The sequence below is a fragment of the Euleptes europaea genome, chromosome 8 (assembly GCF_029931775.1).
Source record: "Euleptes europaea isolate rEulEur1 chromosome 8, rEulEur1.hap1, whole genome shotgun sequence".
In the NCBI taxonomy this organism is placed as follows: Eukaryota; Metazoa; Chordata; class Lepidosauria; order Squamata; family Sphaerodactylidae; genus Euleptes; species Euleptes europaea.
The window spans coordinates 38,063,572-38,085,993 of NC_079319.1; the positions used below are offsets into that span (position 1 = coordinate 38,063,572).

Below are 22,422 nucleotides of genomic sequence, written 5' to 3' on the forward strand. Positions count from 1 at the left end.
GCATCCCCTCCCTCATTGTCTTTGTGCAAAACAAAAAAAGCCTTGTCACACCTTAAAGATTAACAGATTGATTACCACACAACCTATTATAGCATAATGTTTCTGAAACTCACCTCATCAGCAGTTCTAGTTTCCAAAGATTTGTGCTGTAATAAATCTATGGGCCTTTAAATTGCAAAGACTTTTGTGGTTTTGACTTCTTTTTTAAACAGTAATGAACTAATGTTACTACTCTGCTGGAATTTGTTGTCTTGTGCAGATACTGTTATTCGTGTTCGAGAAAATTCTTTATTTCATCCCCAAACTTATCTTAGAAAAAGGGAGCTATGATATGCCATTCCAAAACTATTTATTTGTTTCCTCCATCTGTGTTTTAGAGGCAGTGCCATGATGGGTAAACCAACTATCCTTTTAAAATGTAGTTTTCTCTAGTCCAAGCATCAATCAAACCTAGCCGTATGTATGATAAAACTCGTAACCCTTCCGTGGAGTGCTTGGAGGCCTGTTATGCCCGCAATCACCACCCTATTTTTTTCCTGTAGAATTTTTATTGACACCACCCTATTTTTAAGCATCTGCTAGGCAAACCCCTACTAAGGAATACATGTTCTTCTCCACCTTTCCTACCTGCTGAGTTGGATCCATACACAGTTTGTGTATCTCTCTCCCTTTTCTAGCTTGAATGGGAGCAGTTTGTCACTACAGGAGAAAGAGACAGAGCTGTGTGTGCAGTGGCAAAGTAACAGTTGCATAGAAATGTGAAAAAGACAACTACAATTTCAGAAGGACAGAAAAGGAATAGTAGCTCAGCCAATTTGGGATGTGCATGGCCTTTGTCTAAATAGTTGTTTGCATGGTTGGCTTAGGCAGCACCAACACCTCAAAATAACAATCTGTGAAATTCACAGATTGTTCCAGCCTTTGTTATTGGTATACCGTGAGGGGTAAGATCACAGCTCATTGTCAGCTATTTTGCTTAGAGAAGAATTTCTACTTCTGAAGTTGGAGCATGAAGCAGCACCTGCAGTTTGGTTCAATTATACTGAAAACGAGAAACTGCACTGTTAGCAATTTTAGGTTTAGTTCCCTGTAGGAGAAATTATGCATCTTCTGTTTTGTTAAAAAAAAATTAAAAACAATATCATGGCTCATACAAATGTATACAATTTATAAATTTATACAATTAATGTGTACACATTTATACAATTTATATATACAATTTATACTTTAAATTAGTGTTGTGTTTGAAATCTCTAGTGATCCGCCTTGGGGGCTGGGGTTCAATCTTTAATTTATGATTTGTACTATGTGTTTATTCTTATTTGTTAAGTGTCAATTTTTATCCGGACAATCTTCAAAGAAGTTGACAGTACCAAAACCTAGAAAACACTTTAAATCAATATACTAAAATATCCAAATCAGCAAAGAATATATCAATCTTCTTAAATAGGAATTAAGCAACTATTCCTTGTAGAAGACCAAAATAGAAACCTGAACCTATAACAATTGAATTATTATTGACCAGTCTCAAATGTACCATTCTTGAGGAGCTAGACAACTCTAGGTGTGTGGACTACTCAAGAATTTATTGAATGAAGCAAACTACTTGGATTCTTCCAGTCTGACTTCAGGTTTAGGAGATTAAAAGGGCCTTGGTTGCCTTAATGGATGAAGTGTACCAGGGGGAGTACAACCCTGCTTATTGTCTAAGATCTTTTCATCCGTGGTATCCTTCTGGACTGCCTTGCAGAATTAGAAGTGGGAGGCACCATTCTACAGTGGTTTCAGTCCTGCCTAGAAGACAGGTTGCAGAAGTTGGTGGGGAGCTGCTATTCCGCTCCTTGGCCTTTGGAGTCCTTCAGGGCTCCATTTTGTCCCCTGTGCTCTTCAACATCTATGTGAAACTGCTGTCTGAGGTTATCCAGAACTCTGGGCTGGGCTGTCAGCAATATGCAGATAACACTCAGCTCTCTCATGCTTCCAGCAGATCCAAGGAGGCTATAGAAACCTTGAACCAGAGGCAAATTTGGGGTGGATGCAGGCTAATAATCTGAAGCTGAATCCTGGCAAGATGGAATACTACTGCGATCAGCTGAGATTCAGTTCCTTGTGGCTGCCAATAGCCAGTTCTTGCAAATAGACAGGAACAAGTTGAAAAAGCTGAATAGCCTTAGGTTGTTTAGAGTAAATGAATGTATGAAAGTACTCAGAATATTTTAGGTTAAAAGTATATTTTGTAGCAAACTTAGGTTATTAATATTTAACACTTGTATGTTATTAATTTGTATAATGTTTTCTATTTTGTATCTTCTATATTTACATGTTTTTATTATATAATAAAAACAAATCTGTAGTATGTTTTCCAATTTGTATTTTCTATATTTACATGTTGTTTTTATTATTATATAACAATAATAATATATAAGTGAAAAAAGAAAAAGCTGAATAGCCTTCTGATTAATTGGCTGCCTGATCACCACTGGTGAACATGATGTGAGCTGAACTAGCAGGTGTTCAAGCAGCATACAAAAGTGGGGGCCCATGAAACTCGCAGGAGGGGAATCCCATCCCCCCCCACAGTCCTCCTCCACACCCAGTCCTGCTCACTCCCTGGTTTGCCTGGAGCCGCTCTGGATGGGCGCAGTGTGGCCTCCTCCCCTCCCAGCCCCACTCTCTTGCCAGCTCACCCAGAGTCTCTCTGGGCAGGTGCAGCAAGGCCTCATCCCCTTCCCCATCTTGTTTTCTTGAGGGCTTGTCCAGAGCCTCTTGCCCGGAGCCAGAGGCTCGTGAAACTTGGAGGGGGAATCCCATCTCCCCTTTCCTCCTGGCTGCAACTGGGCAGGACTGCCAGTGGCTTCCAGGCTCTGGTGCCCAGGGCTGGAGAAACTCCCAGGCTCCGCCACCACAGCAACTCGGTGGCCACACATCCCACATCCAGCTGGGCCAGTGGAGGTCAGAGGCAGCTGTGTGTGTTCTCGGCCTGTGTTCTCTGCATGTGTTCTCCAAGTCTGCAGATACATTTGTTTGGGGTGAGTGTGCCCTCTATCTGCAGATTTAACTATCTGCAGGCAGAGGGCACACTTGGGAATTAGATATATACATGTGACCCACACACACACTAACATTATCTCATAGACGTTTATGCTAATTGAAGATGAGCTACATACCACATGGAAGAAGAAATAGTTAAGCCACATATTATGAAAAATACTTAAAACAATAATATGTGAGAAGCAGCAAAGAAGCAACGCAATATCTCTTTGCTTGTATAGTTTCTCTGTAAATTAGACAGATTAATTAATTGTCTGCTAGTCTCTATTTTTCCTTGTCTCGTTGCAAAACTTTTCAACAAACTGTACAGTTTCACTTCTTTTTAAACTTCAAAACTGAGTAATTAAATACTCTCTTTTTTTACGGTCAAGTCACAGTTGACTTATAGCAACTCCATAGGGTTCTCAAGGGAAGAGACCTCCAGAGGTGGTTTGCCATTGCCTGCCTCCATGTAATGAGTTTGGTATTCCTTTGAGGGCTCCCTTTCAAATACTAGCCAGGGTCAGGGCTGAGAGTGTGTGACTGGCCCAAGGTCACCCAGCAATCTTCCATGGCACGAGTGGGGATTTGAACCTAGTCCAACTACTTAACCAGTACACCACAGTGGCTCTCAATTAAATGCTCTACCTAATCTCCAAGTTGAAAGCTCAGCTAGTACTGTTTGTGACACCACAAAAAGCAGCATAAACAGAAAAGTTACAGGAGACTGTGTGTTTTAAAGGAGGACTTCCATAACTGATGGGGTTTCCATCAACAATCTCTATATAAAAACTAGGAACCATGGATTGAAATGGGCAAGAGGTTATTCCAGTGCATAAAGCATAGGCTCTATATAGTACTTGAGCTTTGGTATTGGATATAGGTTCTACAGCAAATTTCTGTGTTGAGTAAGTATTTTACAAGTTATTTTAAGATTTCTTGTAAATAAAAGATATATATTTTGCACTCATCAGCTGCGTTTTCCAAGCTATGATTCTCCACTCCTCAGAGCCATTATTAACAGTAGTACATCCTGAGAAAATCAGAGACCTTAAGAACCTGAATGCATAAAGAAAATGAAAGTGATGATTTGGCTTTCTGCAAAGGCATCTTTAAATTTACAAATATGTAGTGCCAAGTCATTTTCTTTGCTGAATCTTTGCAGACTATAAATTGATTCATGTCTTTATAGATGCAATTTATCTGATGGAATTTGGAAAATGTTACAAAGACTGCATTATTTTAGTGGAAATTAAAATGTTTCTAAGTGAACACATTATACTTTGGCTACAATTAGGGTTGCCAGGTCCCTCTTCACCACCGGCAGGAGATTTATGGGGCAGAGCCTGAGGGTGGGATTTGGAGGGGAAGGGACTTCAATGCCATAGACTCCAATTGTCAAAGCAGCCATTTTCTCCAGGTGAACTGATCTCTGTCGGCTGCAGATCAGTTGTAATAGCAGGAGATCTCCAGCTAGTACCTGGAGGTTGGCAGCCCTAGCTACAATCCTAAATTTATTCATAAGTAAACTCTATGGGACTTTCAAGTAAACATGTTTTGGAGTTATAGACAAAGATGTCTGTAATCCTTGTTCTAATACAAAATAATTCTATGATTCCTAGAGCTATTCTACATCACTTCTCAGTTTTCCCTGGAAGTGACATAGTAGTGCAGATGATGTCATCTTTTTATAACATGTTTCTATGTGAACGCTTTATACTTTAGCTATAATCCTAAACTTACTGATAAGTAAAATCCATGGGACTCTCAAGTAATCATGTATTGGAGATATCTGTAACTCTTGTTCTAATAAAAAGTAACTACACGAGCAGAAAACTGGATACATATTATTTAAATCAGATTACACATAAAATTCTAACAATTATTGCTAAGAATATTTTTTCTTAATTTTATCTTATTTTCATGTTGCATAAAATCTTGCCTATACATACAAGAACAGTTTTATACTAGAAAAAGAATTAACGGTACCAGCTGGACATTAGGAAGATTTTGTTTTTCAGTGAGAGTAGTTCAGCAGTGGAATTGGATGCCTAGAGAGGTGGTGAACTCTTATTCTCAGGCTGTCTTCAAGCAGCAGCTGGACAAACACTTGTCAGGGATGCTCTAGGCTGATCCTGCATTGAGCAAGGGGTTGGACAAGATGGCCTGTAAGGCCCCTTCCAATTCTGTGATACTATGACTTAAGAGCTTGTAACTGTGATAGTGTTACCTAAATTTTGTTTTCAAAAGAGTAAGTCCCACAGATTTCAGAAGATGTTTGTTTTTGTCATTTTTCTCCTTCCTGAAAGATTAATTCCGTCTTTCCTCTTGTTTATCTAGAACATACAGAACTCTATCCATCCTAATGCAGGTCATCAAGATGTTTTTCAATACCTTTAAAATACATTTGACAATATCTTTCACATGTCACAGTGGAATAGTGAACTGTGTTATGGTGCTTTAAGTAACAGCGAGCTAGTAATTCTTGACTTAGAAAGTTGTTATCTGGTTTTTCAGCTACTGTTCTTCTAAGAGTCGATGTCTGGGCCAGAGTTGTTATCTTGAAAACAAATTAAGCTTTCTGGGTTCTTCTTACAAAAGTTCCCCAGTTTGCCCTTTCTTTATCTTCAAGGTAGATGTTCTGAGTGTAGTCTTTAATATCTCCTGAATTTCTTCAAGGTATGGGTTGGTGCAGACTTGAAATAAAATTAAAGAATATCTTCAAGCATAGCCTTGAATTTCTTTTGCTTTAGAAAAGCTGGTACCAAGGAATGCTTAAAATAGAAACCTTAATCAAAGTCAGTTATTTCTAAGTATGGAATACTTCTGTTCAGAAGGTCTTGGATTAGAAAATGTCAGAGCCCTCCAATGCATAGCTAAGACAAATGGTTTGACTACAAGAACTTATTTTTATCAACATACAAGTCAGATGGCAGGAAAATGTGGGTCTGTTGAATGTTTTCAGATATTATGCCAATAGAGAAAATATAAGGCACCCACTGAGGGATATAATTAACAGTCAATAAAATGAGACAAGCTCAACTAACTAAATGGGGCAATATTCCTGGCCTACTTCATTGGAGTAGATAGAGTGGGGCAATGACCAGGGAGCTCTCGGTTCAAATCCCCATTCTGTTATGAAACTCCCTGGGAGATCTTGGGCCAGTTACCATATCTCATCTCACCCTAACCTGCCTCATAGGTTTGTGAGGAAGGAACCATGTACACTGCCTTGAGCTGCTTGGATGAAGAATCTTTAAAGCATTTAAAAATAGTAGCTAGAAAGAGGGAGGGAGAGTTCCATCCTCAGCCTCTCATTAGTTTACAGCCATTTATAGGTCATTGAGACTTCTTTCCTGTTAAAAGTGTTTCGGCCTTAGTTTTCATTTCTGTCCCATTTACCTTCCTGGCAATGGGTAACAGTGAAACACAGGAAGTGGTCTTTTGTTGTAAAAATCTGTTTGGATAAGCAGCAGCAGGGTTGCCAGGCCATGACTGGCAAAGGGTGGAATGGGATTCATACTGATCCCTGAATGAATATTGGGGAACCCCACAGATTACTTTCCTCCACATAAAAACTTGTAATTGATTCCTCTCCTTTTTATTTTTTCCCCACACGAGGTGTGTCATCTTTCTGGCAAAGTGAAAAGAAAGAAAAGTTGGGTTAAACGTCAACTAAAATATTAATGCCTGAATGGAGCAGACTGAGGCTGCAAGTTACTGATAACCAATTGCTGCTATTAGATGTCAGTGCTGCTATTTGAGCACATGAAAGGGAACATTTGCTGCACCCTCTCCATTTCTATAGCATATCTTCAGAAATACACAGTACAATTTGTCACATGTGCCTATGAAGAATTACTGTTACGTCTCCAAGGCAAGAAATCATGTTTGAAGATGATAAAAGACTTCTGCTTTTTCATCTTCAAAAATTTCATTTATTCCATGTGTAAATATTTGTCCAGGGGGACAAATGCTGAATTATTGAATACTAGATTTTTTGATAGACAAAATTGTTGTGCTTGACATAATGAAAAAAAATGGCTATTACTGCCTACTTTCAGTATAAGAAGATGGAGATTTAATGTGAGAGAGATCTTAAAGTTTTCTGTTTTGTCAGACAAATAATTCTGCACCAGTGTTTGCTCTAGGTGAAGACTAGACAGCAAGACCACATAAGAGTTACTTTACTTTCTCTTCCTCTGCCCCTTCTGCTGTTCCCACCCCTTATGATAACATCGACTAAAGCATTTTGGTGTCAGTACATCTGTGGTGGCAGACTGTCATACCTGGACTTTGGCCTAGCTGTGCGGATGTCACAGAGGCTGACCTTTCTTGGCAGGTGTGATGAACAAAGTGTTAATCTTTGAGAGAAGCTCAGGAAAAACTGGCAGGAAGAGGGCAGAGCTAAAGAGCTCACTCTCTCTTTTCTGAAAGAAAAAGGGAGTCTTTGGGTCTTGTAGGTTATCCGGGCTGTGTAACCGTGGTCTTGGAATTTTCTTTCCTGACGTTTCGCCAGCAACTGTGGCAGGCATCTTCAGAGTAGTAACACTGAAGGACAGTGTCTCTCAGTGTCAAGGGTGTAGGACCCTTGACACTGAGAGACACTGTCCTTCAGTGTTACTACTCTGAAGATGCCTGCCACAGTTGCTGGCGAAACGTCAGGAAAGAAAATTCCAAGACCACGGTTACACAGCCCGGATAACCTACAAGAACCAATGAACTCTGACCGTGAAAGCCTTCGACAATAAAAAGGGAGTCTGTTTTTGGTAACCTGCATGTTCAGTAGCTGTTTTTGACTCTGGGAACTTGAGGGTTCACATTTGCCTAAGCGGTTGTGAAACAATTCCTGTGGAGTGACAGGCAGAGATTGGGAGGAAAGGGTCCCTTTCTCTGGTCACTGTAAAGGAATAGGCTCTGGGAAGGAGATATACCAGATACAGGGTTTTGTTAAGGGATTACTGCCACAAAAGTGGGGTAGATCTATAGAGAGAACTGGAAGAGAGATTTGAGGAACAATCTCCATATTTTATTGTCCTCTGGGGGAGAGTGATTGTATAATCTCCATACTTCCCTGTTAGCTAGGCAGCAGAGTCTGAATAGGAACATCTATAAGAAGTTCTTTGAACTGAATTTGGGAACTTAATTTAAGAATTGTAATTCTGTACTAATTAAGCCATCTAAGATCTATGCCTTCACTGTAGTAAAACTTATAAACTAGCTCTGGATCTATACCTTCCCTACCTACCGTTTCCATCCCTTGTACAGTGTTTATTAAATCTCTGTTATTTGGTTGTTAACTTGAAAAAGCCTCTGGTGTCTCATATCTACTGAGGTAAAATAAATAAAGGGACTAAGAAGAAAAATTAAAACTCCAATCGAACATTTTGGAAAGCAGTCACTCTCTTGCTTGGTACGCACAGATTGTGATAGCAGGTAACTGAGTGCTCAGGAGATCATTTTAGACTTTAGAATATGAATTCTGAACATCTTGTGTGAAATTAAATGATTTCTTTAGTAATTAGTGGTTATTGTTAAGGACCCCTAGTCCAAGGGATTCCCGGGAAGAAAAAGCAACACACAAAATTACCAAACCCTGGGGTGTGAGTCTCTGGGGAAATGCTATTGGAGGAACTCCCTGCCCCAGGATGAGGTGATGGCTGCCAACTTAGAAGGCTTTAGGAGGGGAGTGGACATGTTCATGGAGGAGAGGGCTATTCATGGCTACTAGTAGCCATGAATAGCCTACCTAAAAAATCAAATGCATAATTATAGGATGGGGGAGACTTGTTTGAGCAGTAGTGTGTGTGAAAAGGATCTTGGGGTCTTAGTAGACCAAACACTGAACATGAGTCAGCAGTGTGATGCTGTAACTAAAAAGGCAAATGCAGTCTTGGGCTGCATCAACAGAAGTATAGTGTCCAGATCACGCGAAGTGATGGTATAGCTTTATTCTGCTCTGGTTAGACCTCAACTAGAGTACTGTGTTCAGTTTTGGGCACCACAATTTAAGAAAGATGTAGACAAGCTGGAACGTGTCCAGAGAAGGGCAACAAAGATGGTGAGGGGTCTGGAGACCAAGTCCTTTGAGGAAAGGTTGAAGGAGCTGGGTATGTTTAGCCTGAAGAGAAGACTGAGAGGGGATATGATAACCATGTTCAAGTACTTGAAGGGCTGTCATATAGAGGAGGGTGCCGAGTTGTTTTCTGTTGCTCAAGAAGGTTGGACCAGAACCAACAGGTTGAAATTAAATCAAAAGAGTTTCCGTCTAGAAATTAGGAAGAATTTTCTAACTGTTAGAGCGGTTCCTCGGTGGAACTGGCTTCCTCGGGAGGTGGTAAGCTCACTCCCCTGGAGGTTTTTAAGAAGAGGTTAGATGGCCATCTGTCAGCAATGCTGATTCTGTGACCTTAGGCAGATGATGAGAGGGAGGGCATCTTGGCCATCTTCTGGTCACTAGGGGTGTGGAGGGGGGAGGTAGTTGTGAATTTCCTGCATTCTGCAGGGGGTTGGACTTGATGGCCCTGGTGGTCCCTTCCAACTCTATGATTCTATGATTCTATGAAATGGATACTAGTCATGATGCATGCCTATCCTCTCCAGTATCAGAGGAGCATGCCGAATATATTAGGTGCTGTGGAACACAGGCAGGATGGTGCTGCTGCAGTTGTCTTGTTTGTGGGCTTCCTAGAGGCACCTGGTTGGCCACTGTGTGAACAGACTGCTGGACTTGATGGGCCTTAGTCTAATCCAGCATGGCTTTTCTTATGTTCTTATGAGAAAAAATAGTGGGGGAGAGGAAAATGAGAAGCCCCCTGAAAGTCTTTGCAGGTCCCCCACGTGTGTATGTATGTGTTAAGTGCTGTGGAGTTGCTTCTGACTCATGGCAACCCTATGAATCAATGTCCTCCAGAACGTCTTAACAGCCTTGCTCATGTCTTGCAAACTGAGGACCGTGGCTTCCTTTTTAGAGTCAATCCAGTTCATGTTGGGTCTTCCTCTTTTCCTTCTGCCTCCCACTTTTCCTAGCATTATTGTCTTTTCCAGTAACTCTTGTCTTCTCATAATGTGACTAAAGTACGATAGCCTCATTTTAGTTGTTTTACCTTATAGGGACATTTCAGGCTTGATTTGATCTAGAACCCATTTATTTGTCTTTTTTGGCAGTCCACAGTATCTGTAAAACTCTCCCCAAACACCACATTTCAAAGGAATCTGCTTTCATCCTGTCAGCTTTCTTCATTGTCCAAATTTCACACCCATACATAATAATACAGAATACTATGGCATGAATTAACTTGATCTTGGTTGCCATTGACACATCCCTACACTTCAGAATCTTTTCTATCTCCTTCATGGCTGCCCTTTCCAGGACGCATGATGCTGTGCTGAAGAAAAAAAATCTCTCCCCCCATGGCATACATGCAGTCTTTTTCACAAATAAACTGTTTGTATCATTACCAGTGTGTTCAGCATTGAAGTAAGTCTCTTTGATAAGCTATGTAAGTGGACTCTGTATGTATCAAAGGTTTTAACAATTCTGGTGGACTCTAATCTGGAGAACCGGGTCAGTTTCCCCACTCCTACACATGAAGCCAGCTGGGTCACCTTGGGCTAATCACAGTTCTCTTAGAGCTCTCTCAGCCCCACCTACCTCACAGGGTGTCTGTTGTGGGGAGGGGAAGGGAAGGTGATTGTAAGCTGGTTTGATTCTTCCTTAAGTGGTAGAGAAAGTCGGCATATAAAACCCAACTCTTCTTCTTATTCATTGCCATCTTACTCTACTAATTATAAAATCCTAAAATTATAGACTTTGTACATGAGAAAAAATTCAGAAGCCCCGACCCACAGGTTCATAATCTGATTGATGACATTTCAGTAAATGCTGCTTTGAGATATCAGAGTAGGATTAGAAACAAGTGGTACTGAAGTAGAATTGGTAAGTAAAGCACCTATCTACAGCACGATCTACAACCCATCAAACCAGAGTACTTGGGTCTGATTAGATTTCCTACCATTACAGTCATTGGGTCTAGCTAATGTAAAGTATTTTAGTTTACCTAAATTGTGGGTTGGGCTTCCCATAAATGTTAACTTGTCATCATACATCAAGGCAATGAAGATTTTCAAGTGACATAATCTAGAACAGAAACAGAGCCTTCCAGCTTTTCTACTGGTGTGTGTGGAATGAGTGGCCCCCAATCAGCATATTCGAGAAATCGTGAGATCCATGTGGAGTAAAAGCCATACAGGACACTGATGCAGTGAGGAGGAGAACTAGTTGAGAACATAACATATATCTTGTATTCTTAAAACATATCTTGAAACATATTCATAAAACATATTCAGAATGAAAGTTTGATTGATCAGATACCTAAATCTTGTGGAGGGACAAACGGAATAAATCACAGAAGATAGCAAAGGGCAAATCCAGCCTTCAGATTAGTTGAATGGGTATTCAAGGCATTTAGAATAAAATGTTGGTAGCTTTGTGTAAGATGCCAGATTAAACAAAGACTGAACAGCTGCCTTTTTGTTGGCAATACAGATTTAAATATAGCTTGCCCTGCACAAGAATGGTACATCATAAAGACCCAGCTATACAGTTGTTCATATTAAACAACAGAAAATACCACATGGAACTGGGTGGAAAATTCTGGTATTGTTTTGAGAGTGCAAAGCATTCAGGTTAAGTGTCAGTCAGCAGAGATTTCAGCATGACATCACACCATTGGTTTCACTACATGTGTCAACGGACAGTTCAAGAAATAAAAAGTTTAAAAACTCTGCCTTATAAACAGCATTTCTTGGGCAAATTGCAAACATAATATATCTTAATTAACTAATGTTGCAACCTGTTTTTAATCAAGTTCCTAGCTTCCTTGTAAAACAATTATCCTCTCTTGTTTATGTACATTCTTTATAAGTGGAGGGTAATTTTTTTGAGAGATATGGGTGTACTGTTTTTACCCTGTGTGCTGTTCTTACCTTGGTAATTGTTGTGTTTTATGTATTTGCATTATAGGGGTGCTAGCTCTGGGCTGGGGAATTCCTGGAGGTTTGGGGTCTGGAGCCTGGGAAGGGTGGCATATGGGGAGGGGAGGGAAATCAGTGGAGTATAATGCCATAGAGTCCACCCACCAAAGCAGCCATTTTCTCTAGGAGACAGATCTCTGTAGCTTGGAAGTCGGTTATAATTCAAGAAAATCTCCAGGGCCCACCTGAAGGTTGGCAACCCTAGTTTGCAACTTGTTGGTTCTTGTTTAGCTGCCTTGAAGTATCAGGAGATAAGGTGAGATATACATTTTTAAAATAAATAAGCAAGCGTCTGGAAATTTCACTCAACCCCCTCCCTATAGAATCTGATATTTTACCAAGCTTGACTCTCATAATTCTAACACTGTTTGTAAGACTGAGAAGCAGGAACCTTCTTTAAAGAAATGAAAACTGAGGCTATGATTCTAAATTCTGTGCCCAAGTATAGAACCAAGTTCTATGTATGTACCACAATGATATTTATTGCAAAATACACAACACTTTACAGTAACTAAAGCAATGTTCTCCAGTACCATAGTAAATCTGCACATCTTGAGCTATGGTGTCCTGTAGGAAATACTGCATATAAAGAAAGAAATTGGAGGCATTGATATCAATCAATTAGATTAAAGTTACTTAATTTTGACAGTAGCAGGATTACAAGAAGATCAAGCCCACTCATGGGTTTCTTCTGTGTTATTTGTGGAGTAACTATATTTACCCATCATTGCTTTCTGCTATCCAGTCCTTTAAACTGGGTTTTGGGGAGCAGTTGTGGGTTGCTCCTCAGCCAGCATGTGTGTATGTTTTGCCATCAAGTCACAGCTGACTTATGGTTACCCCATAGGGTTTTCAAGGCAAGAGACATTCAGAGGTAATTTGTAGGGTCATGCAAAAAACAAAAAAAAACCCAGTAAAGTTTGGGTTTGGTTTAATTGGGCCCAATTAGGGGAGGGAACGACCCAGAATAAGCCGAATACCATAAATTGGTATTCGGCTTTATTTCCAGGTTTACCAAAAAAAATTCGGGCCCATTATAGTCTATGGGGATTTTTTTAAAACTCCTGTGGGGGCGTTTTTGGAGGTACATCCCCAAATTTGTAGCATGGCTGTAAGGGACTCTCCTTAGATGGTCACTGGAGTTTGATGAACTTTGGGACAGGGGGTCCAATTTTATGGGCCAGCAAAGGGGTCTCCCCCATTCTCCAGGAATTTGCAAGCCGAGCTATCCATCAGTGTTCAGGTTCAGAAGTTCAGAATTGCTGAGGACTGGTGGAAAGAGCTGATTGGCAGGCTGGCGCCTCAAAATCTGGGGGCTCCCTTTGTATCTGGGGCGCATAGCATGATGTCCATGCAAATTAGCTTCCAAACTGAGGAAAATGGCTTAAATGCAAGAAAAATAAGGCATGAAAAACATTTCTTTTGGTGGCAAATGACATCCTGTGAACAGTACTATATTATAGTAATCAAAAATTTGATTTCAAGAGATGGTCATGGTATGGGGAAACGAAGCCTCTACTCAGGGTGACCTTCAGTTTGAGAGCAGGTTTTCAGGGGTGGTGAGAGCCAGCTGAAGTCTTGACCATGGGGGCTGTTCTGAAGAAGACTGCTCATCCGAGTGGGGGAGGAAGTCTCCTTTGGAAGTCTGGTGGTGTGAGCAGCTGTTGAAGCTGGTTCTTTTTGTTTGGAGGGTATATACCTCCGTATGGGACTTGGTGAGACCTATCTTTAAACAACCCTTATGCCATATTAATCTTTAAACAATTATTATGCCCCATCTTTAAGCAACCCTTATGCCATATTATGCCACTGAAAGGTGAGGTTGGTCAGACCAAGTTGACTCTGATTACAAGATCCCGACCTTAAAAGGGCCCCAACTATTTGGCCCTAACAAAACCAGTCAAAAGACAGAAAAATAGGAGAAAGCATACAGCCATACATTTGAGCAAAGGCAAATAGCCGAACCTGAAAAAGCTGAATAATAAACCTGAAATTAGCTGTTTCAGCAATATTCGAGTTTCGGGTTGACCGAATACCAAAACCTGGGAATCTGCCCGAAGCCGAATAGGTGATTCCCAAAAAAGCTGGTTGGGGAAATAAAAGTTCTTCTCCCTCTTGGATGTACAACCTGGACCAAAGAAATACTCAGAGTTGTAACCCTAACCTTCAGACTGAAGGCAAGCATTGCACGCCACTGAGGTACATATTCCAAGCATTGGAAATACCAACCTTGGCAGCTTCTCTTTAGCAGTTAAGTGGTCTTCACTATGTACTGTTGGAAGCCAAGAATGTCTCCTGCAAAGTTCACTTGGTATAAAATTTGCTATTAGGTTGACAATTATTCATGCTCTTAATAATTTGTTACATGAGATATATATAGTTGAACTTCTTAATCCTTATCCCAGTCAAAAATTAGGCCTAAGTGACTGAAATTGCATTTTCTGGCATTCATCCCTTCTTACTCTGACCTTCATAATCCGTTATAACACCGTTTCTTCCCTTGTTTTCTCTCCCTTTACTTTCTCCTCAGTGTTAAAATTTAGGCTGTAAAATCTCCTGGCATTGACTTGGGTTTCTGAATTGTCCTGTAGACAGTTATGAACACTAATGGTAAGAGTAATACTAATAATTAAAAACTAGCTCAGAACATTCCTGAAAAGTTTATTGCTATTTGGTATAATTCCATACTTTTTATATATACTTAAAATAAGCATATATCTAATAAAAATAGCATGTATTTGATTAAACAATAAGTAATATTGTACTGAACAGACACACACTACATAGAAAAATAATTTGATACAAATCTATACTTTTAAGGGATTTTATACCAATGTTAATTGTAATACAAGTTGAACTACAAGGACTATAACTATGGGCGATTTATAAGAAATTGCTAATATACTTTGTAGATATCTTTACATATATTTATATTTTTTAAATGCTCTAGACCTTACTTGAGTAAGTACAAAAATATATTCTCCCTCTGCAAAATCTAATCCTGCTAAAACAGCAATAAAAACCCTACCTGTGTTGTTGTTTTCTCAAGGGGCACATAAATTCACAAAAATTTACTGGACTTCTTACACTATATACAAGATGCTACAGACTAAATAGAACTGCTATAATATTTTTAAACTGGTATGTTGCTATGCATTGTGGAAATACAGTACAGTAATAACCATAGCCAACAATATCAATGTATGCATTATTAAAATATATTTCAGGCATTATTCGAGTATATTAATTTTTGCTTTTGAACTATAGCAGCCATTATGGCTAGAAGGCAGTATTTTAATTCTAGACAAACAGAATAACCAGCATGAAAATATTAAATGTTTTGTGTGGACGTAGGGTTATCAGAGTTATATAAATTCACATAATATTTCTCAAATTCTCTAAGAATGCACTCAGCTTTAATTTCAATTCACCCATCATGGTTCTTAACTAAGTGCACAGAAACCTGCTTCTGTGAATAGATTTCCCTTACTGGTTCAGGTAGATATGCTGTATGACTTTCAGTATCTTTAACTTTATTTATGTTTAAATACATCCATCTGAAGCATTCAAGTTCTAAAACCTAAGAACATTTTCAACGTGAACAGTGTAGGGCTGCCAGTTCTGGGTGGGGAAATTCCTGCACATTTGGGGGCAGAGCATGGGGAGGTTGAAATTTGGGAGGGAAGGAATCTCCACAAGGTATAATGCCATAGACTCCACCCTCTAAAGCAGCCATTTTCTCAAGGGGGACTGATCTATGTCACCTGGAGCTCAGTTGTAATTCCAGGAAATCTTCAGGTCCCCCTGGAGGTCAACAACTCTAATCCTGAGCCTGGTATATATTTACATGTGATTTACAATTACTGTTGTATTTCAGTACAAATATTAAAACTGTCTGTCATTAAGAATGATGGAACAACAATGTTAATCTAATATATTAGTTTTAGCACAGAAACTGCCCTTCTGCTGATATTCTATGAGACCCTCTTCTAGATCATATTGTGCAAGATCAGGAAATTCCTCTTCATTTGTAGCACATAGATTAATAAAACCCTGCCATTCTCTTCATGCCCTTCAAGGAAATTCACAGTTTCTGTTATTTGAGACTGTTATTTGAGACTGGGACTCCATACTACAAGGATTCTGTTTTTCTGTTATTATTGCTACAAATACAGAGGCACTTATGCTTTCCACCATCAGCTGCCATATTTGCTGCATCCTTGCCCCACACATACACTGTGCCATCACTGTGCGTAATTGTTATTGCACTATAGTACAATAAAATTTTAACAAACTATTGCACAACCTAATTCCTCTGAACTGATAGCTTTCAGAGGCACTAGATCATTATATTGCTATTGTGCTATAGTGCAACAGTAATTACCTTTTTAAAAAAAACGGTGAGGAAAAGGCGACTATGAAAGGCTGATAGATGAAAAAGGGCACTGATGTGGGCAGGACCTTAAAAATGTAGTTTCTTATACAGACAGCTTCCTGATGCTCTTGGACTACATTCTTTCTGGGGGTCGGGAATCATACCAAACCAGGATTGAGAAAGAAGGTACTGAAGATGGGGAAAGTCTAGGGAGTAAACAGTTAAGATGCTTCCCCAAAAAAGATGCTGCCTGCTTGGATTAAGAAAAATCTGGAGATAAGAATGTGGTTGTTGTTGCCACATTGCTTCAGCAAAGATGAAAGAAAAAATTATTCCAAGGAATATATTGATAACATTTCAAGTAACCGGCTCAAGTTTGACTCAGCCTTCCATCCTTCCGAGGTTGGTAAAATGAGTACCCAGCTTGCTGGGGGTAAAGTGTAGATGACTGGGGAAGGCACTGGCAAACCACCCCACAAACATACCGTATATACTCGGGTATAAGCCGACCTGAATATAAGCCGAGGCATCGAATTGGACCATAGAAAAGGGATTTTTTTATTGACCCGAGTATATGTTGAGGGTCAATAATGCTGCGCTCTAAAATGGCAGCCACCATTTTAGAGTGGGAGGAGGATCTCGCCCCTGCCCCGGGTCGCCCTCCCGCCCACCCTGACCCCAGCGCCATCCTATGGGGGGAGGGGGAAGAGCCCTTGAACCCCCTACTCACTGGGAGAGGCGGCAATGCAGCCGTCTAGGGGTGTACGCCAGAAGCCCCCACAAGCATCAACAGGCCCGCTCGTCAGCTGGTGAGCGGGAGGACTGGCCCGGGCGGGCCCTGCCCGGCCGACGAGGCACCGACGACGTTCCCTGGCCCCCGCGCTGGCCAGCCAGACGGGGCTGCGGGGAAAGCGTCCAGCGCGCAGGCCGGGTGATCTGGGGGGGTAGGGCATGGCAGGAAACCTCCGGCAGCACGGCCAGCGCAGAGGCTGGGGGATCCGGGGGGGAGGGCAGGGCAGGAAACCTCCTGCGGCGCCAACAACGTTCCCTGGTCCCCGGGCTGGCCAGCCGCGGGTAAAGGTGAGACAGCATGGTGGGGGGGGGGGAAAGAAACCGCCGTCGCCGCCCAGCAGAAGGCGTGGTGGGGTGGGGGGAGGCGGGACAGGCCGCCCATCAGCTGGCCAGCGGAGGGGGGAGCGCGCTGGCATGGCAGGAGATTCAGCGCGGCTCCATGCGGTGGGGGGGAAGAAACCGTGAAATACCGTATTGACCCGCGTATAAGCCGAGTTGGGATTTTTAGCCCTTTTTTTGGGTTGAAAAACTTGGCTTATACGCGAGTATATATGGTAGTCTACCTAGTAAACGTCGGGATGTGACATCTCCCCATGGGTCAGGAATGACCCGGTGCTTGCACAGGGGACTACCTTTACAACATAAAAAGACTTATTTTGGATCAAGCAGGTCCAGGATGCTGTCTCCAACAGCAGAGAGCAAGATGCCAATGGTCAGCTGGATCAATGTTTTGTTTGTTCATTTGTGTTAGTGTTAATTTTGTTAGTTGGTAATCTGTTAATTTCCTAATACTAAAAGGATTATTTGTGTATGGAACACTTTTAATATTTTACTGCAATACTCTTTTTCTTACCTTCCGCTACTATAAACTGTTGGTAACACAAATTTGATTTTATGTCTGAAGTGTATGCTAGCAGAAAATATTACATTTCAAAATTATGTTTTAGTCTTAGAATCCCAGTACTACACTACTTCCCATTTTAAGTTAAAAGTGTCTGTTTTTGCCATATTCAGACTATTACAGACAATATCTGGCAGGTCTCTTCTTTAGTCAATATTTTACTCCCTTTGAATGAATATTTCTCACTTATAGAATGCATATATTCTCAGGTGAGATTTCTTCAAACTCAATGTGATCAGCATTATGACATAAAGAGATCGCTATACCAAACAGTCAGTAATTCCTGAACTACCAATTAAGAGAACTAACTAATGGAATTTTGACTCATCAGAATCCATCTGTCATTTCCAGTGCCTGATCTCAGCTTGAACGCAATTGAACATATTGTGCTGAATGACAGTCAGTACTAAAAGTCATGGAACTTATATAAAAAACTCCTGTGACTCACTGATGTGTTCTGACCTAAGCATTAGGAATAACATTTTTCACATGATCATTCCATGTAGATGCAGTTACCACCATCAGCTCACTTGAGAGCAGAAATTACAACGGTTCTCCTAGAACTATGAAGTGAATCACCCTTAGTGATATCTGTATTAGAAACACTTCCTTTTTTCCTATTAACATTTGTATCTCTGTTTAGTATTTAATCGCATGCTCATTGATTTTGCATATACTTAGTTTATAAAATTAAGACAGAATACTGGTAGGGGGAAGGGATTATGTGTGCAACGGGCTACAAAAGTGTAGCATGACAAGTTTAAACTATCATTTTATCTTCCACAGTATCAAGGCACTGCTTTTTTGATTATATGGCTTTTTCACAAAATACTGTAACTTTGTGTTCGTGCCGCTACCAGTGCATTATTGAAGTAACCACTAAAATTGTAGCTCTATTCCAGTGTAAAATTACTAGATATAAACTAATTGTCCCTCATTTGCACATCCATATTTAAGAAACATTGCTGTACCCAAAGCTAAGTGCTGCAGTTTGTCAGTACTCGAAGCACGTTCTGCGGAAGATGTTTGTGTTCAGGTTTTACTTCAGTGTCATAGAAGTTGGCATTTTGACTATGCTACAAACAGGAGTCTTTATTCCTCTCCAGCAGGAGGTGGTGGCTCACACAGCTTGTACAACCTACCAAAAACAAAGAACAACCATTATACTAAATGCTAGCTTTATGAAACAGGCTGTGATATTAAGTATAACATCGTTATTTCCATAAACGATGAAATTCCTGACTTAGAAGGAAAACACAGACAGCATGACCCCATCACTACTTAAGAAGGAATGCAGCAATATACTCTGGTGATTCCAGGCTATGATTGCCTATAAGATACTGTTAGGAACACTGTCAAGTTGCATCTGTAACAAGAATGAAATATCATATCTCTATACTATAGTAAATCTTCCAGTCAAAAGTTACTCCTCCATTAATTTAATGGAAATGTAAGTTTTTCTCTGAAGGACAACTCATCGTGCCTGCCTAGAATCTCCCTAGATCTTTATGTTCCAGTCTTAGAACCTACATAGTTAAATAGATAAAATGAATATGTGAAGCACCCTAGCATCTCAACAGATAAAATGGTGCAACTTGATCTTACGCATATTTACTCAGAAGTAAGTCCCATTGTATTCAATAATGCTTATTCTAAAATAAGCCCATAAGGTAAGAACCAAGAAATTCCAAACAGATATGGGACATGAGAGATTGTATAGGGGACAGAGACCTCCAGGGGGTTTATACAGCTTGCATGCACATTTGGGGGGGAGGTGTCCAGTGTATGGTGGGCACCTGTGCAGAGGAGTGGAGGACCTAAGAAATATCTGAACTTAATCATAAGTAAAAATTGTAACAAATCTAGGTGAAATGTTCAATGGTATTAAAGAATTACAAGTAGAGAACCTGTGAAACTCAAAGGTTCCCAACCTTTTTGTTCCACCCTCCTGCTCCCTCACTAGGACACCCACTTGCAAGCCATCCCACCCATCTGCCGAGCTGCCGCCAATGGCTGCCTGGGTCACATGGGAGGAATGCAGCTCCAGATCCGTCCTCCTCCCCTGCAGTGCCACCACCTTCACCTGCCTGGCTTATGTGGCAGTAGCTCTGGCTGTCCTCTCCTCCCCCCTGCCCCCAGTCCTGCTCTTCCACCCACCCCACAGCCACTCTGAAGGGAATGTTCCCATGCACTGCCTTCACAAGTGCAGACAACATTACTCTCTTTGGGGTTTTTCATATTTTTCTGCAAAGCTAGGGGGGTCCCCAAGGTCTGCAAAAGAATACCCCCTATCTGAATCTTGCTCCATTCTCTGAGCTTTTCTAGCTGTTTGTTGACAGTATAAATATTCTTGTTTTATCCGCATGGGGGCCAGGTTCAGAATTAGATAAATGATGGTCCTGGGCACAGGCAACTGATTCCAATGTTTAGTTACCTTGGAGCAGACTGTGGTGTTCGGTCCCTCACTCCTAAATTTTTGGCAGTATTCTGCACTCTTGCTCCCTATAAGATAGAAAGAAGAGTTTGTTTGTCAAATAGCCCTAAACCTTCCCAGCATGAACAACACAGGTCCATTGAAAAAAATAATCAAAATTAACATACCTAAGTAACCATTTTATTTGCAGTGTGGCAAATACCAAATATCATCTAATCAATAACAGTAATTCAAAACTGGTAATTGTGAAAAGCTTTTTTTTTCTTTCAGGAAATATAATTGTACAAGTAAGGACAGATGAAAAAATCGGAGGAAAATTCCCCCACTGCTTTCAGGAGGGCAGGTAGGAGAGAGCTGGGCTGCAAAGAAAGCACATGAGGCCACAGGGTCCCAACCAGACCAAATGCTGCCAGTACTCCACTATCCCAAGTAAGGTTGCCAGGTCCCTCTTCACCACCGCCGGGAAGTTTTTGGGGTGGAGCCTGAGGAGGGCAGGGTTTGGGGAGGGGCTTCAATGCCATAGAGTCCAATTGTCAAAGCGCCATTTTCTCCAGGTGAATTGATCTCTATCAGCTGGAAATCAGATGTAATAGCAGGAGATCTCCAGCTAATACCTGGAGGTTGGCAACCCTAGTCCCAATGAGGGGGGCGGGGAAGTGGAAGGGACTGTAGGAACACGGGACTGACTAAAAACACCCAGGCTTCCTCCCAGAACAAACACTGCTAGCGCTCAGCATCTGCCATTTCTGGCCATGATCTTCTTTCCATCCATGCAGCTAGGAGGAGGAAGTGGTGGTAAGGAACAGGCAGAGGAAGGATAGGGCAGCAACAGCAGCCCAAACTCCACCTTCCCTGGCCCTCCTCCTCTTCTAGTGGCAAGGAGGGAGGAGGAGATCGTAGTGGTAACAGGAAGAGGGATGGGGTAAGGGAGAACTGTGGCAGCCCTAACACCGCCAGCACTTATCATGCACCTTCCCCTGTCTCCTTTGCATTTTCCTTTCTGGCAGCCCCCTCCCCCAAACCATCTTGGGGGTTATTTAGTGACTCCAATGATACTGACTGAGATTTCACTACATTTCAGTGTGAGATTTTTTTTCCCCTTAAGGTTTCGGGATTTTAAAATCACCGTCACATGTATTTCCAGATTTAAATTTTTCTGTAAACCTGGGCTTGCAGAAATATCCCACTTATCAGAACATAGCCCATTTTTGTGTGCAGATTTTTCACTGTGCATTCTAGGCCCACTGCTCAGAATTGTGTGTGTGTGTAAAGTGCCTTCAAGTCGCAGCCGACTTATGGCGACCCCTTTTGGGGTTTTCATGGCAAGAGACTAACAGAGGTAGTTTGCCAGTGCCTTCCTCTGCACAGCAACCCTCGTATTCCTTGGTGGTCTCCCATCCAAATACTAACCAGGGCTGACCCTTCTTAGCTTCTGAGATCTGACGAGATCAGGCTAGCCTGGGCCACCCAGGTCAGGGCGCTCAGAAATAATAAAATTCTAAATAATGCTAAAATAATAAAATTCCTAAAAACTTTAGGATTTCAATCTTAAATCTGATTCTGTCAGAACACTGGCTTGGATCCAATGGAGCATTTCTGTGAACAGAGGTATTCCTGCCTGCAAAGCATTATTTTCTCACCTCTCCTCTTCTGACAGAGCTCAAAATGCCTTCCAAAATGCTGTTTTCCAGGGTTCCCCTGTCCAGGGTCTCCAGCTGCTGAAATCTCAGTGCCAAGGAACTGCATCTTTGGGGGCATCTATTTATTTATTTATTTGCTTTGACTAGCTGTGGTGGGGTTTAGAAGCAAACTGATATCTGTAGGAGTGATTTTCCTATATAGGAAGAAATCATC

At 41.2% G+C, this 22,422-nt stretch overlaps 1 protein-coding gene across 2 annotated transcripts in view; it reads right to left on the reverse strand.

Annotated features, from left to right (window-relative positions):
* Positions 1-19,165: 19,165 nt before the first annotated feature.
* Positions 19,166-22,422, reverse strand: part of PREX2 (phosphatidylinositol-3,4,5-trisphosphate dependent Rac exchange factor 2) — a 147,326-nt gene continuing 144,069 nt past the window's right edge. For both annotated transcript variants that reach the window (XM_056854475.1, XM_056854474.1), the window contains 2 exons: positions 20,569-20,636; positions 19,166-19,272 (listed from right to left, as the gene is read on the reverse strand). In XM_056854475.1, the coding sequence (XP_056710453.1) occupies positions 19,227-19,272; positions 20,569-20,636 (114 nt within the window). In that variant the 3' untranslated portion in view covers positions 19,166-19,226. The remainder of the gene's footprint in view (positions 19,273-20,568; positions 20,637-22,422) is intronic.